This window comes from Neofelis nebulosa, chromosome 12 (assembly GCF_028018385.1).
Source record: "Neofelis nebulosa isolate mNeoNeb1 chromosome 12, mNeoNeb1.pri, whole genome shotgun sequence".
In the NCBI taxonomy this organism is placed as follows: Eukaryota; Metazoa; Chordata; class Mammalia; order Carnivora; family Felidae; genus Neofelis; species Neofelis nebulosa.
The window spans coordinates 63,197,754-63,213,294 of NC_080793.1; the positions used below are offsets into that span (position 1 = coordinate 63,197,754).

The 15,541-nt window shown below is 33.5% G+C and overlaps 1 protein-coding gene across 3 annotated transcripts in view; it reads left to right on the forward strand.

Moving 5' to 3' along the window:
* KIAA2026 (KIAA2026 ortholog) overlaps positions 1 to 15,541 on the forward strand; it is a 129,847-nt gene that overhangs the window by 68,917 nt on the left and 45,389 nt on the right. For all 3 annotated transcript variants that reach the window (XM_058695431.1, XM_058695429.1, XM_058695430.1), the window contains one exon: positions 5,041 to 5,120. In XM_058695431.1, coding sequence (XP_058551414.1) covers positions 5,041 to 5,120 — 80 coding nt within the window. The remainder of the gene's footprint in view (positions 1 to 5,040; positions 5,121 to 15,541) is intronic.

A 15,541-nucleotide genomic window follows, 5' to 3' on the forward strand; every position in this document is an offset into this window, starting at 1 on the left:
AGTGCTAACTGTATGCCAGGCACTGTTCTAAGCCTTTATATATATTTTCTCATTTGATTTTCATAAAAACTCCATTAAATGGTATTATTATTCCTCATTATATAGATTTTATAGATTTAAAAAACTGAGGCACAGAGATGTTTATTAACTTGTCCAAGGTTACATAGTGGCAGGATTAGGAGAAAGGATCTTGCAGAATAGTTAGGACCATTAAAGAGTTATAAAAGAAACTGGCAGGGTTTTCATGAAGGGGTTGAAGGTAAGTTTAAGAAGAGGAAATTTCTAAATCCAGATAGAGAATGACTGACTATATGACTTTTCTTTCACATTGACAGAAGAAAATAATGTTTTGAGAGAGATGTTACAATAAGCAGAATTTGACAGCTGATTCAGTATTTTAAGCTAAAGGAGAAAAAAATCATTGTTTAGCAGTTATTGAATTATATGATAGTGGCAAAAAGTTATCAGTATGATGAGAAATTTGCTAATAGGCAAGAAGAATGGAAAGAAAATCAGCTGTTTTGTTAAGGTTAAATTGCTTACTTAAGAGATACAACACTCCAGAAACTTGTATAGACTAAATATTTGCTTACGACATGAACATTTAGTACATAAAAAGTCAAATTTAGACTCTGGTTCTGTGACTTCACATTCCAGCCACTTCCCAGATTTCTATTTAATAATATAAATGCCCTTGGCCTTTTTTTTTTTTTTTTAACAGTGATTAATGTCTTAGTATCCATTCATTTGTTACGATTCCTAAAATGTAAGCACTGAGAAACTAGCGAATGTGTTAGGATAGTTTTTTTTTTTAATGTTTATTTTTGAGAGAAAGAGTGCAGGTGGGCAAACATGAGCTAGGGAGGGGCAGAGAGAGAGGGAGACACAGAATCCAAAGCAGGCTCCAGGTTCTGAGCTGTCAGCACAGAGCCTGATGCGGGCTCAAACCCAGGAACTGTGAGATCATGACCTGAACCGAAATCAAACACCCAACCAACTGAGCCACCCAGGTGCTCCAGGATAATTTTTAACATAAGAAGGCCAAATCTAGGAGGGCTTTGAAATAGAAGTCTCTGAATAGTTCAAGGGGCTAAAGAATGATGACAGTCAGGTAAGGCAGATAAAGGAGAAGGGAAAGATGGAGAATAAGAGACAGGAAAGAGGAGTTGGATTGGGGATAATAATCACCTGCATTTTGCTAGTTAAGAGGTATATCTCCATGTTCTGGAAGACTAGAGTTTTGTGCCTAAGTTATAAAATATATTTTTAGTTACATTGTCTTTCTCTCAAGTTGGGCTTCCTTTACTACAGCTGTCCTCAGCATAGTTTTTAAAAGCTTCCTTAGGCCACACTTGAATACTAATTACTAGGCCATGTTAAGTTTTCCTTCTCTATTTTCCAGGTACAAGTTGACACTCATTTTTTGCTCATGTGTGTATTTTAGGCCCAATAATTGTGTCAAAATTCTGTATATGCTTTCTGACTTTAGCACAGTCCCAGATCTGAAAATTGTATTCTGTTTTATGGGACGAGATGATTTAGGGCTGGGGGTGGGGGGGGGGGGGTGGGGTGGGGTAAAGACCTGGTGTATCATCAAGTGAGTGGTGGAAGAATGGAAGCCCACTAGGGAGCAGTATGTAGCTTGCCCTATATATATCTTGCCCTGGAACAAAAGCAGATTACCAAATAAAGCCTGGTGGTTTTGTAGTATCCATGCTACATTTTAAAAGTGGTATAATAAAAAGGAAGAGCCAGTTTTTACTGAAGAATGAAGGAAAATTTGTATTCAAATTTTTATGAGGATATAGTCTGAAGATACTAATAGTGAATATGTGAATCTTATAATCCTAATCAAAAAAGGAATGCTGTGAAATCAGTCAGAAGCAAATTACATTCCTGCAGAAAATTTGAAAGAATGCAGTATTTTATAAAAAGCACACAACTTTGAAGTGAGGCAGATGTAGTGCAAATATATGTCCAGTGCACATTAGCTATAAGTCCTCCATCAGTTTATTTGCCTGTTGATAGCCAGTTTTTTTATCTGTGAAAAATGAGGTAAGACATACCTTGATGTAATCATTACAAAGATTAATTGGAATAGTGAATGCATAGTACTTAACATGGTGCCTGGCATGTGGTAGGAATCAGTAAATGGTAACTGATTTTCAAGAGGTAGAATTATATAATGGAAAGAACTTGGACTTTGGAGTTAGAATCCCTGGCTGTGGTGCTTGCTTACAGTGTAACACTTGAATAAGTAACCTTTGGTTTTCAGTTATCCTACATTAAAATGAGGTGTTGCCTACCTTGAGGGGTTGTTTTGAGTATTAATTGAGATAATTTATATAAATTATCTTGCTAAGTGTCTGACATAATAGGTTCTCAATAAAAATTAGTGTTCTTACTACCACTTCTAGGTCATGTTGTGAAACTCTTTGGTAAATTGCGTAAATTATCTAGTTATTGCCAGTGCTTTCTTTATTTAAAAATGGACTCAGAGAGACCTTAAGAATTATAAACAGTTACCTGCCTCCCTTTTCCTATCTCCAGACCGGTGAAATTTCTGATTAAAATTAGGATTTTTCTGTTTAAGGATCATTTCTCATAACTTCTTGTATGAAAAATGCTGTAAATAAAAAATGAATAATGTGATTTCTGTCATCAATAATTCAGTCTAGTAAGGATGAGAAACCTATAAATGGATCATTACAATACTGTATAATGTGTTACATAAATATTGTAGGAAGTAGAGTGGTAGCACAGAGGATATATAAGCAAGAACTAAGATGAAAGAATAAGTTAATAAAATAATTTGAAGAAGGTTAAATGATAATATTTGTTTAGACACTTATCATAATGGCTTAGCTAAGGAAGATAATAACAACTAACATTGATCACTTAACCATGTGCCTAACAGTAGTCTGAGTTTTTTTTACGTTTTAATTCTCAATAAGAAAGTAGGTAATATCATTATCTCTGTTTTATAGAGAAACTGCACAAGGAAATAAAGCAATTTGTAGCTAGTAGGTGGTTAGAACTGGTATTCATACCCAGGTAGTTTAGTTCCAAAACTCAAGCTTAAAACCACAACAGAATACTACTTCCATTTATTTAATCTACATTTTGGTATCCTAATCATATAGTGAAAGGAAATACCCAGTAACCACTTCAGCTGCTTAATCCATTAAAATAAGCATGGCTGCTAGAGTGAACTTGAGCTTTAGTACCCAAATTTAGTGCTTATGTGGCAACAATATAAACTTTATTGGAAGTATCAAGGGTGACCTCTGTTGTGCTTACAAATGAATGCAAAATCAAACGATATTTACTCATTTATTTTCACATGGTTTTTAAAAAGCTAATTACAACAGTGCTGGGGCTGGGGTGGGGGTGGGGGGATAAGGAAGGATTTCATTTCCTTCAAATTGTTTTTATAGCTTTCCCAAAATTCATGAGGCTATTAAATCTTTTCCTATGAACTTTAAAAAATGTAGTTTATAGAAGAAAGGCATTCTTGTGTCCAGACTCATGAGTCCCTTTGAGAGGTACCTATTGCATCCAGTTAGAAATCAGTTATTCTAGCTGTGTTATAGAGATACCAAGAGTTGAATCACTTCTTCCTGAATACTGGTTAAGCAGACCACGCACTTGCCTATTTTTGTGGAAGTTTAGTTCCCGTATAGATTCTGTGTAAGCACGGAAACAAATAACAGTGATAAGAAATAAATGTTAGGTTATTTTAATTAAAAACAAATGTCAAGTGACAGCAGGTTGATACTTAATAGAACAGGACAGTGAAATCCATGTGAACTTCAGCAACTCAAAATTTGTAGTAGTTCAAACATAGTATACGTGCATTTTACTGAGTCAAAAGTTAGAAATGATCAAATGACAGTTCTGTGATATGGTTGTAAAGGAATACAGAAGAAAATACAATTATATTTAAATTAGAATTGTGCCTACAAGTTGAATAAAATGTTGCAATCAAATGAACTGTTTGCATGGAAGCAGATCATATCTATATAGGAAAATGTTCAGAAAGGGATTATGTAAAAAAATAGTAACTTTTAAGCTGATTTTAACATACAAATGATTGTGAACTAAAATTAACTTCTAAGTGTTTCTGATTAATTTTTATTCCCTTATATAGATTATCAGCTCCTGGAGGACAGGATTTCCATTTTATAATTCTTTGTTATTCCCATAAATTGTAAAGTGCCCTGTATCTCATGTTTGTTGAATAATTAACAACCAGTTTATTAACTGATTTTGCTAAATGCAAAGGTAGACAAAACACTTTAACATGTTCCTTTCTAAAAACAGAGGTTATATGCATGTATATATCTCTGTTATGTTAAATACAGAGTAGATACATTTCAATCTGTGCTAATGAGTTGGATTTCTTTAAGTGTGGATTTGTTTTTCGTAGTGATTTCTGATTGCATAAATGACTAGATGCACTTTTTAAAGGGAGATTTTTACCTTGTTTTTAAAGTGATTATTGAATCTGCCAAAGGCAGCCTCTTAGGTGATAAAGAGATAAAGAGATAGAAAGACCTTGTTTCCTAAGCTGCTGAGAGGATTTTCACATTAGATTGGTTTAAGACCATAGTCTTCAGAGTATAGTTTTATGCAAGTTCCTGACTATGGAAGTCATTGTTAAAAGGTAAGATTTTTTTGTCTTATAAAATTTCATTTTAAGTTGTGAATTAGATTTTTAACTGAGCAGTAGTAATGTGCCTTTTTTTTTTTTTTTGCCAAATCTTATTACAGTAAGTTCTGATACTGTGAAATTCATCAGAGATTTTGATAGTTTAGTTCATGTGTAAAGAAAACAGCATTTGTTAATATACTTGTTACAGGTAGTTATAGTTTAATGTTTGCTTTTACTACGGCTTGTTTTGATTCATCACTTTTATTTGACTCACTAGAAGCCATCTGTTAGTTATATTTTAACTTTCAAGGTTCTATGTAATTTGGTTCTTGTTAATGAAGTGCTATAAACAGTATTATGAAGCTTTTCTCTTTTAATCTTGAAAGGAAAAAAATCCATATCTAAAAAAGCAATCACAAAGAAGAGGAAAACTGTTACAAAGTCACCCACTGTACCAGAATTTCAGGTAAATGTTTCAATTTTGTCTCAACATTTTTTAGTTTAACTTTTTTAGTGTTTATATTGTTCCTCAAGAGATTGGCTGAATTCCACTGTAACACCCATACTTTAAATGAAGTGTTTCCAACTATGACTTTTTTCCCTTTAAGTGCAAGGCACGGATGGCTAAGATTTAATCTAGTATTTCAAAATTTTTTACCTCTATTTTTGTCTCTTTGATAGTCAAAAATCTCTGGTTTTTCTTATGTTATTCTACTTTGTAGAAGTAGTTTAATAGAATATATACTATATATTATAAATATAATATAAATGTTTAATATATGATAGCAAATGTGTACATGAGAGTCTTCCAAGAACAAATCATAATTTGTAAACAATTTGTAAATAGGTAATTTATTTTCACTTATTTGGGCACTGTGGAAATAGTAGACTTATTAACTTAAAAACAAATCTTTTAACTCTTAACTATATATGAACTTCAGAGAGAATATTAAGTAACATTTAATTGAATGGTCTTTACACATTTCTGCAAAAAGAAATAACTATATTTACTGCCAGATTATTATGTGAAGAGTTTTTCATTTGTAGCTGGTACTAGAATCAGCAGAGAATTTCACCCTAAATAATACTTTTATTTTCAATCTAATAAAAGATGTTTTTTCATTCAAATGACTCTTCTTTTAAAATATCTTTGTATTACCATGTCCAGTCCAGTTCTAACAATACTTAATTCCCAAAAAATAAAAATGGTGTTAAAATAAATTTCTGTCAGTCTCAAGTCAAGAAGAAAACAAAGAACAATAACTATGAAAATATTGGTAATATGTAATGTGAGTTTAATAGTTACATATATCCAAAAATGTAAACACATTTATTTTTCAGTAAAAATCTTATTTTTAGAAGTGTTTTTATGGAAGTTACTAGTTGGTAAAAATACAATTTTAAATGAACAGTGAAAGAAAATAGGCATTTTCTTTTAGTATTTTAGGATAGAATATATTTTTTTTAATGTTTATTTAGTTTTTTTGAGAGAGAGATGGAGAGAGAATTCCAAACAGTCTTCACACAATTAGAGCAGAGCCCGATGCAGGGCTTGAACCCATGAAACTGTGAGATCATGACCTGAGCAGAAATCAAGAGTTGGACATTTTAACTAACTGAACCACCTAGGCACCCCTAGGATAGATATTTTTAATGACTTTCTTAGAATGAATTTCAAACATTTCTACATAATCTTTTTGTATAAAGTAACCTTGGTTACAGAATATTAAGTGAAAAATGTATATTTACTATTTTACTTGGAGGCTTGTCTAACCATTGCTTATACCTGGTATTCAGTACTATAATATTGTCATTCTTCCACTGATATCATACCAGCCTTTGCTATTTTTCCCACTGATTTTTTTTCCCCTCAATCCCTTAAAATATTCATCCTAGGAATATAAGTCTCAGAACAGATCTGACCTGCTGTTGATGTTTGTTTCCATTCCTATCTTAGTGGATGGACTTTTATATGTAATAAGTGACATAGATAGCATAGTATTTTTAAAATTGCAAATGGTATTCATTAGTGAGGCATGAAATTAATCTAGCAGATTATATGACCACCATTCCTTTTATAAACTAACAGTTAAAATAGAAAAGAAATTATGAATGTGTCAAATACAGTAAGGGTAATATCATTTCATGAAACTTTGGTTTTGGTCTTGTGTTTATTGTACTTGCTTGCACTGTAAAATATATTTTTGACCATGGGTAGAGCAAAAAATCTTGAAAAGCACAATACTAAGTGATGCTTTGTCAGTTACTGACCATTTGCTTACCACTCTCAGAAACTTAAGGTCAGAGTACATGTTTTGCCAAATTGAGCTGTTTAAAATAAATATTATATTAATTATGTTATGTTTTATTATGTTATATATAAACCCCCTTCCTGGTTCTTAAGGTGTCCTAGTGTGTGTGTGGGGCGGGGGGGGGCGCGGGGGGGGCGCGCTAGGATGGGCAATAGGCTTATGAAAGCAGTGGTTCTTATGCCTAGTTTATAATATGATTACCATGGTATTATCCCATGAAATTGATAGCTGTCTCCCAGGAAAAAGGTCATTTGCTTCAAATAAGCAAAGAAGAGGAGATAAGACAGTATTAGTCACTAGTAAACTTTGTTGTTACAGACAAAACCTATAGTTTTGCCTTTCAAAATAACTTTATGTAGAATTTTTTTTCTTTGAAGTTCCCCACATGTAAGAAACTGATTATTATATAATAAAGAAGTGAATTTATTTCTTTCCCAGAAGTTCTAGCAATATGTCATTTAGCACCTCAGATTCTGCAAATTATTCATTTTATCCAAGTTCTTTAAATATCCCATTTCTAGTATTAAACATAAAAATACTTTCTAAAATGGTTTCGCTGGGAGATTTTCTTCACCACATTTATTCTAAAATATTTTATTACTGAAAGTAATGAAGCTGTTAGTAGATAGAGATTGGATCCCTTTTGCAAAACCTGGCTTAATTTGTATAAGGATTAGTCCATCTTTAAATAGACAATAAAACATGCTAAGAGAAAAATGTGTCCAGGGATTAAATTGTAAAGTTTATTTCTTGATAAGTCCTAATGAATTAAAAAAGTAAATCCTGTTTTGACCTCAGCTACTTTTTTTTTTTTAAGTTTATTTATTTATTTCGAGAGACAGAGACAGCATGAGTGGGGGAAGGGCAGAGAGAGAGGGAGACAGAGAATCCCAAGTAGGGTCTGCATCATTAGCGCAGAGTTGGCTGTGGGGCTTGAACTTACGAGACAGTGAGATCGTGACCTGAGCTGAAACCAAGAGTCAGATGCTTAACCGACTGGAGCCACCCAGGCACCCCGACCTCAACTACTTTTTAATTCGACGGTGTTTTTGTTGACTTTTTTAAATCTGGAAATTAACATTGCCTGTTTGCTTCATGTTTACTTATATTTACACCTAGTATCTATATCTCAGTTTAAGAAAAGAATTATCCTACCTTTATTTAAGGTATACACTATAGATATTCACATAGTGGATTGGATTTATTTTTGTGTGTGTATTATAAAGAGACTAACCACATCTGTGCCACTTGTTCCTAAGGGTTATGTCAGTGGTTCTCATACTTTAGATAGTATAAAAATAATGTGATACCTTTATTAAAAATGAAAATTCCTGGGTTTTATGCACCAAGATTTCATCCTTGATTCGGTGGATCTAGATGGGTACCAGTAATGTGCATAGTGGTTAAGCATGGATTCTGGAACCAGGCTATATAGGTTCTAATGCCAGCCTTACCACTAACTCTGTAACCTTAACCTCTTTGTGCTTTCAATTCCTCATCTGTATAATGGGGTAACAATAGTACCTACTTATAGGGTTCTTGTGACAATTAAATGAGAGAGTTAACTGTTTTATGTATTCTTTCTTATTTATTTTTTCAAATAAGCATGCCAGATTCTTTAGACATAAGTACAATGTTATGAGTAGGAAAATCAATTAAGAATTGGCTTAAAAGCATCTATTACTGACTTTTACCCATAAAGACTTTGCAGTAAATCTCAGATTTGGTCATATTTTATAAATCATGAAATGTTATGATTAAGCCTACAAGAATTTGAAAAGTGAAAAACCAAGTAATATTTGCATCATTAGATTTAATCAGGGGAAAAATTTATGCTTACCCACTATAGGGTTATGGTGATTATATAGTTGGCTTATTGGGAAATTTTGGGGTTTTTTAACTTAGCAATAGGTGCAAAAAAATTAGGAAATATTTTTATTTTTAGTATTTAGCATGTTGGTGATTTAAACTTTTAAATCATATTGAACAATTGCTTATGACTTTATTAAATTGACTAAAATTTTATTTTGTCAGTTTTGTAATATAAGACTGTTAGACTGAAAAGTAAATATCAATTTTCTTAATAAAATTAATATTTGCCAAAGCCTTTTAATTTGTTTATTTGAGAGAGAAATCTAGTATGTGAATTCTCTTTTTGAACACAGTTATAACAGAGTCATAGGAAGTATTTTTAAAACAGTGTGTCAAGTCTCAGTAAAATTTTAAAATAATGTAAGAGCTTTAGTTGCCATGTCTTTGCTTTTCATTGGTAACCAAAATCTTTCATGTAATTTATACTTGATCCTGTTTATATATGTGTGGTTTATTCTAAAGGCTGGTTTATAGAGGAAATCCAGAATCCAGCTGCTGACTAGGACTTACATAGTGGTAGTATTTTTAAACATAAGCATAAACTCAGATCCTTAACATACCTGTGAAAAAGTTTAAAACTTTTTAAAATATGAAAAACTATAATTTTCACAGGTATGTTAACCATACTATATTTAACCAATGGAGAAACTAAAGGATATGAAATAAAGTAACAAATTGAGACCCTCAGTATAACAAATTGAGACCAAAATTAGAGTTCACCTGCTTCACTGTGTTAAGGATTATTTTGATTATATTATTTTATTTTGATTATATTATTTTAAATTGCTACCTCTTAAATATTTTTAACTTCAGCTTTTTCACTTTTAAAAGTATGGGTTTTACTTTCCTCTTAAAATTCTTTCAATTTTTAAATATTGTGCATTGAGAGAAACATATCTCATTAATACAAATACTTTGTAAATCAGACTTATTTTTCACATCACATATGATATCCTATTTGCAGGTTTTGAAGCAATCATTCTTGATAGTATGGTGATCATAAGAAATGAGAAGAAATTTTCTGTCCTCATATTTTAAGATGTTAACATAATTTTAGCTTATTTATTTTTAAAAGTTTATTTATTTTTGAGAGAGAGAGAGAGAGAGAGAGGCAGAGAAGGGGGAACAGAGGATCCGAAGCAGGCTCTGTGCTGATGCTTAACCAACTAAGCCACCCAGTCACCACATTATAATTTTAGTTTAAATACAATATAAAATTTGAATTTATACCATGAATTTAGTGTTTTGCTTACAATTTTTAGAATGAAGTGTAGGTTTGTTTTATTAGAATGGTAGTGAATGAGAGATCCAGTTTGGGCCTTCTCATTTTGATTCCTTCATTGTTTTCCCTTTGCTGTTTAATGTGACTTATTATATTGCTTTAGTTTTGTATGCTGCCTTATGCTCTTTTTGGAACAAATAAAGAAAATACCTCTCATACCTATTGAGTTTATGCCCAAAGGCATAATTTCTAGCTTGAAGTAATGATAAAGTAAGGAATGATTTATTATGTTAAGTTTTTCTGATATGTGATCATATCAGAATTCTTTTGATCTCTACTGGACCTCCCCTCCCCCGCTGTATATACACATTCCTACTTTCTGAGTTGAAGAGGAGACCTTTTAATATTTAACATTTAATAGAAATCAAAGCTTAGGGATAAATTAAACCTAAAACTATAATACATATTCAATTGTTATTAGATTTTTTATTTTGTTTTGTTTGGAAAGATCCCTTAAAGAATATAATATAATATAGTAGGAAGTGGATGAGTCCTACGTTCTATGGTCTCTTCTACCAGTGTGTCATCTTAGGTTACCTCTGTTAGTTTTAATTAGTTTGTATGTGAACTGGAGATACACCTTTTTAGTCTAAAAATTACATGTTTTTAGTCCTTTCTGTTCTAAGATTTATGATTTTGTGGCTCTCATGGATTGGCCTTAAGTGAAAAGTTATCTTGAGGGAGAGTGTGACAGCTTTCAAGAGGTTTTCCTTGGGGTATCAAACTGTTTTGTAACTTCTGCAGTATGACTGAAAATCTTGTCTCATGAGTATTGGCAGTGTGACCCAACTGTTATCTGAGCTGCTATGGAGCTTTTGTTTTTCATCCCTGGAAGCCCTGAGCCTCAAATAACATTTTCTAATTCAAGGTAATGGAGGCTTTGATAAGATGTTTTGCTTTGTTCAAAAAAATGCATCTGTTCTCCTTAATAGGTGAACTTTATTTATTGGATTGATTCTGTTTTAAAAACACCATTTGAAGTTGAGTTTAAAGGCCACACATATGCCATATTATATAAAAAGAGAAGCAATAGAGGGTATATAAGGCAGAGTTGGCATTAATCAGAGTATTTTTTCTTTCAGTATTAGTAACAAAATATGTATGTTCCTATACATGAATTTTCTCAGAGCTTAACTTGACTATATATTTTGAGTATCTGCATTAGGTATATATCTACTTGTAGAGAGTTAGTATAGAAAGAGACTGTAAATTGTTATGTAGCTATTAATTCATTTTAAGATAACTTCAAAGTAAATATTGCTAAAATTATTTTCACGCTCAAATTCAACAAATTTATGTTGAAGAGTCCTGTCATTTAAGGAACATTTATCTTACCATTGTGCATTTAATTCAGTATTTCATCCGCTATTTGTTTTTTTTTTTTTTTTTTTTTTTTTTTTTTTTTTTTTTTTAAATTTTTTTTAACATTTATTTATTTTGAGACAGAGAGAGACAGAGCATGAACAGGGGAGGGGCAGAGAGAGAGGGAGACACAGAGCCGGAAGCAGGCTTCAGGATCTGAGCCATCAGCCCAGAGCCCGACGCGGGGCTCAAACTCACGGAACATGAGATTGTGACCTGAGCCGAAGTCGGACGCTTAACCGACTGAGCCACCCAGGCGCCCCTCATCCGCTATTTGGAAATTAGTCTTTTTGATCTTCATATTCAAGGACACTCCTATGTGGGCTTACTGGCCAGAGGGGGATAAACCGTTCCTTGCACCAGCTTCTGTTGAGGATGCAAGTAGTAGTAGGAAGGATGGGGGAAGTAGTCAACAGCTCATATTATTTATTTGAGGGAATGCTGTTTCTGGTGCTCCGATTACCAGAGGTATTAATCAGTTCCCCAAACCCCCAATTATAATAGGCATGACCATAAAAAAGATTATTACATTTACATGGGCTGTGACAATTACATTATAAATTTGATCATCTCCTAGTAAGGTGCCAGGTTGTCCAAGTTCGGCTCTAATTAGAAGGCTAAGGGCAGTCCCTACTACGCTGAATAAAAGGTAAAGAGTGCTTAAGCACCGAATAAAAGGTAAAGAGTGCCAGTATCTTTGTGATTAGTGGAAAACAATCAGGGGTTTATGAACATAGGTAAAATGCCTGAGGAAAGCATTAGACTTTAAATCTAAGAACAGAGGTTTAAGTCCTCTTTTTGCCAGGCTCTGTGGTGAAATAGCATGTTGAATTGCAAATTCAAAGAAGCAGTTTCAAAAAAAAAAAAAAAGAGAGAGAGGTTAGAGTGGGAGAAAGCCAAGGCATAAGAGACTCTTAAAAACTGAGAACAAACTGAGGGCTGATGGGGGGTGGGAGGGAGGGGAGGGTGGGTGATGGGTATTGAAGACGGCATCTTTTGGGATGAGCACTGGGTGTTGTATGGAAACCAATCTGACAATAAATTTCATATATTAAATAAATAAATAAATAAATAAATAAATAAATACAAACAAAAAAACCACTCAGGATATTGCCTGACATATACTACATGCTCAATAAATGCTCACTATTATTATTCAAAAAAAAAAAAAAAAAAGAAGAAGCAGTTTCAAATCTACCAGAGCTTCTCCTGCCTTTTTTTCCCTAGATAGCAGGAGAAGATTGAAGCCAGTTGATTAGTTAGCTGTTGACTAAAATTTCATGGGATGGAAGCCCACCAGTCTGTCAAGGGCTTAGCTAATTAAGTGTTTGATTTGCAGTCAATTAATGTAAGATACATTCTTGCGGTCCTTAAGGTTAAATATGCAGCAGTTAAATTGATGTAATTTACTTATGGCTTTGAACACCCTTGGTCTATTTTAACCTAAACTCCTAGTCCAGAATAGATATTATTGGTATTAAGTGGGAGTAGCATAGTCAAGATTACAATAAGTGGGCGCAGGAAGTTTATCTTTTTGTGCTTTCAAATTGTCATTTTATTTTTATGTTATTTGTTGAGGGAAACAGTACTGTGACATATGTTAGTCGTATATAACAATATAGGTTGAGGAGTGCTGTGATGGCTAATAGTGTAGATATAATTTCATGTTTTTAATTTCTAGAATGGTTTTTCACTTTGGGATAAACCCTAGGAGTGGTAGAAGGCCTCCTAGTCATAGTATTAACACTAGGATGAGTGAGGTGATTAGGGGTGCTTTGTTTCATGTATGGGATAGTGATAATGTTGTTATGCCTGAGCTATGTATAAATAGTATGAAGGTAGTGAGTGTTATTATGATATAAATTACTAGGTTTAAAATTATTGTGGGCCTGTATAGTATAATGACTGTTATTCATCCTATATGGGCAATTGAGGAATATACTAGGATTTTTCATCGTTATGTTTGATTAAGTCCTTTTCGGCCTCCAATTAGGACGGATGTGATGGCTATTGTTAGAAGTAGATTGGGATTGATGGCAAGTGAGATTTGATACAGGATGGATAGTGGTGCAATTTTTTGTCATGTTAGCAGAATTAGGCCTGAAGATAGATTCCCTGTGCAACTTTAGGTACTCAAAAGTGAAATGGGGTTAACCCCCGTTTTATTGTTAAGGCAACAGTTATTATAGTCAATGCTATAGGATTGAGGGTTTTTTATGTTATTGCCCGGAGTATAGTAGGTTGATGATAATTCCTATTGTTAAGGGTATGGATGTGGTTGCTTGTGTTAAAAAGTATTTTGTAGATGCTTCTTTGGCTTGTGAGTTGAATTTTTTTAAAATTTATTTTAATGTTTATTTTTGAGAGAGAGAGAGAGAGAGAGACAGAGCATGAGCAGGGGAGGAGCAGCAAGAGAGGTAGATATAGAACTGGAAGCAGGCTCCAGGCTCCATGCTGCCAGCACAGAGCCTGATGCGGGGCTTGAACCCACGAACTGTGAGATCATGACCTGAACTAAAGTCAGACACTTAACTGACTGAGTCGCGCAGGTGCCTCTGAATTTTTTTTGTAAGGATAGGGATGGTAGCTAGCATAGTTATTTTGAAGCCGATTCAGATTATTAATCACTGAGAGTTTATTATTAAAACTATAGTTCCTGAGATGACTGTTGTAATAATAAGAATAGGGGGTTTTATTAGTACAGGAAGGGTATAAATCAACATTTTTGGGGTATGGGCCTGATACCCCAGGCTGTAAGGTATAGCTGACCTTACTATAGAATATGGTATAATGTAGCATGAAGAGTTTTGAATTCTTAAGACTAGGTTCGTTTCCTATAATTCTAGAAATAAGGGGATTCAAACCTCTATTACTTACTCTATCAAAGTAACTCTTTTATCAGACATATTTCTTATGTTTGGGGTGGAATGCTTGCTATAATAATAGGTAGTGATGCATGTCATATACATAGGGTCAGTGTGAGGGGTAGGAAGTTCTTTTCCTAATAAATGTATTAGTTGGTCATATTGGAATCATGGATAGGATGATCGAATTCATAAAAAGGTAATTGTCAGGAATAGAGTTTAAACAGTAAAGTTGACTCTGTATAATTCTGGTAAATACGGGCTGTGGAATGCTCCGAAAAATAAGATTGAGGATGTTCATTATGATGATGTTGGTGTATTCTGCTAGGAAAAATAGGGCGAAGGGACCTGTTACATACACAATGTTAAACCCAGATACAAGTTCTTATTCTCCTTCTGTTAAGTCACAGGGAACCCGATTAGTTTCTGCTAGGGTTGAGATGAATCAGATCATGGCTAAAGGTCATAAAGGGAGTGATGATTAGCATTGATAGTGTAAAGGATCCATTTATTAGCAGTACTGATAGTAGGATTATTGCTAATGTAACTTTGTATGAAATTGAGCTATGGCCCACAGGGCTCTGATTAAGGTGTAATCATAGGATTGAGTAAATGGCGAGACTTGACATAGCTAGTATAAATAATACTCCTAAGTTTATGTTGATGAGTGGATATGGTATTGGCAGGGGGATTCAGATGGTTAGGGCGAGTGAGAGGGCTAAAATGGGTGCTATAATAAATGTAGATATGGAAGATGTGAGGGGTTGCAGGGGCTCTTATTAAAAAGTTTCACCGCATCTGCAGTAGGTTGCAGTAGCCTGTATGTTCCTAAGATGTTTGGTCCTTTGTGAAGTTGTATATATCCTAATACTTTACATTCTACTTGTGTTAGGAAAGCTACTGCAAGGAGGATTGGGATGTTCAGTGAAAAGATGTTAATTACAAACATGTTAGGGAGAGGAATTGAACCTCTGATTATAAAGGTTTAAGTTTTATGCAATTACCAGCTCTGCCACCCTAACAAACCCGGATTCTTGGGCAGTGGAAGTTAACAAAGTCTGGATTGAGATTATATCATCTAATGAGTTTAAGGCACTTTATGTGAAGTAGGCCTCATTTCTCTTGTCCTTTCGTACTGGGAGAAATTGTTTAATAGATAGAAACCAACCTGCATTGCTCCAATTTGAACTCAGAT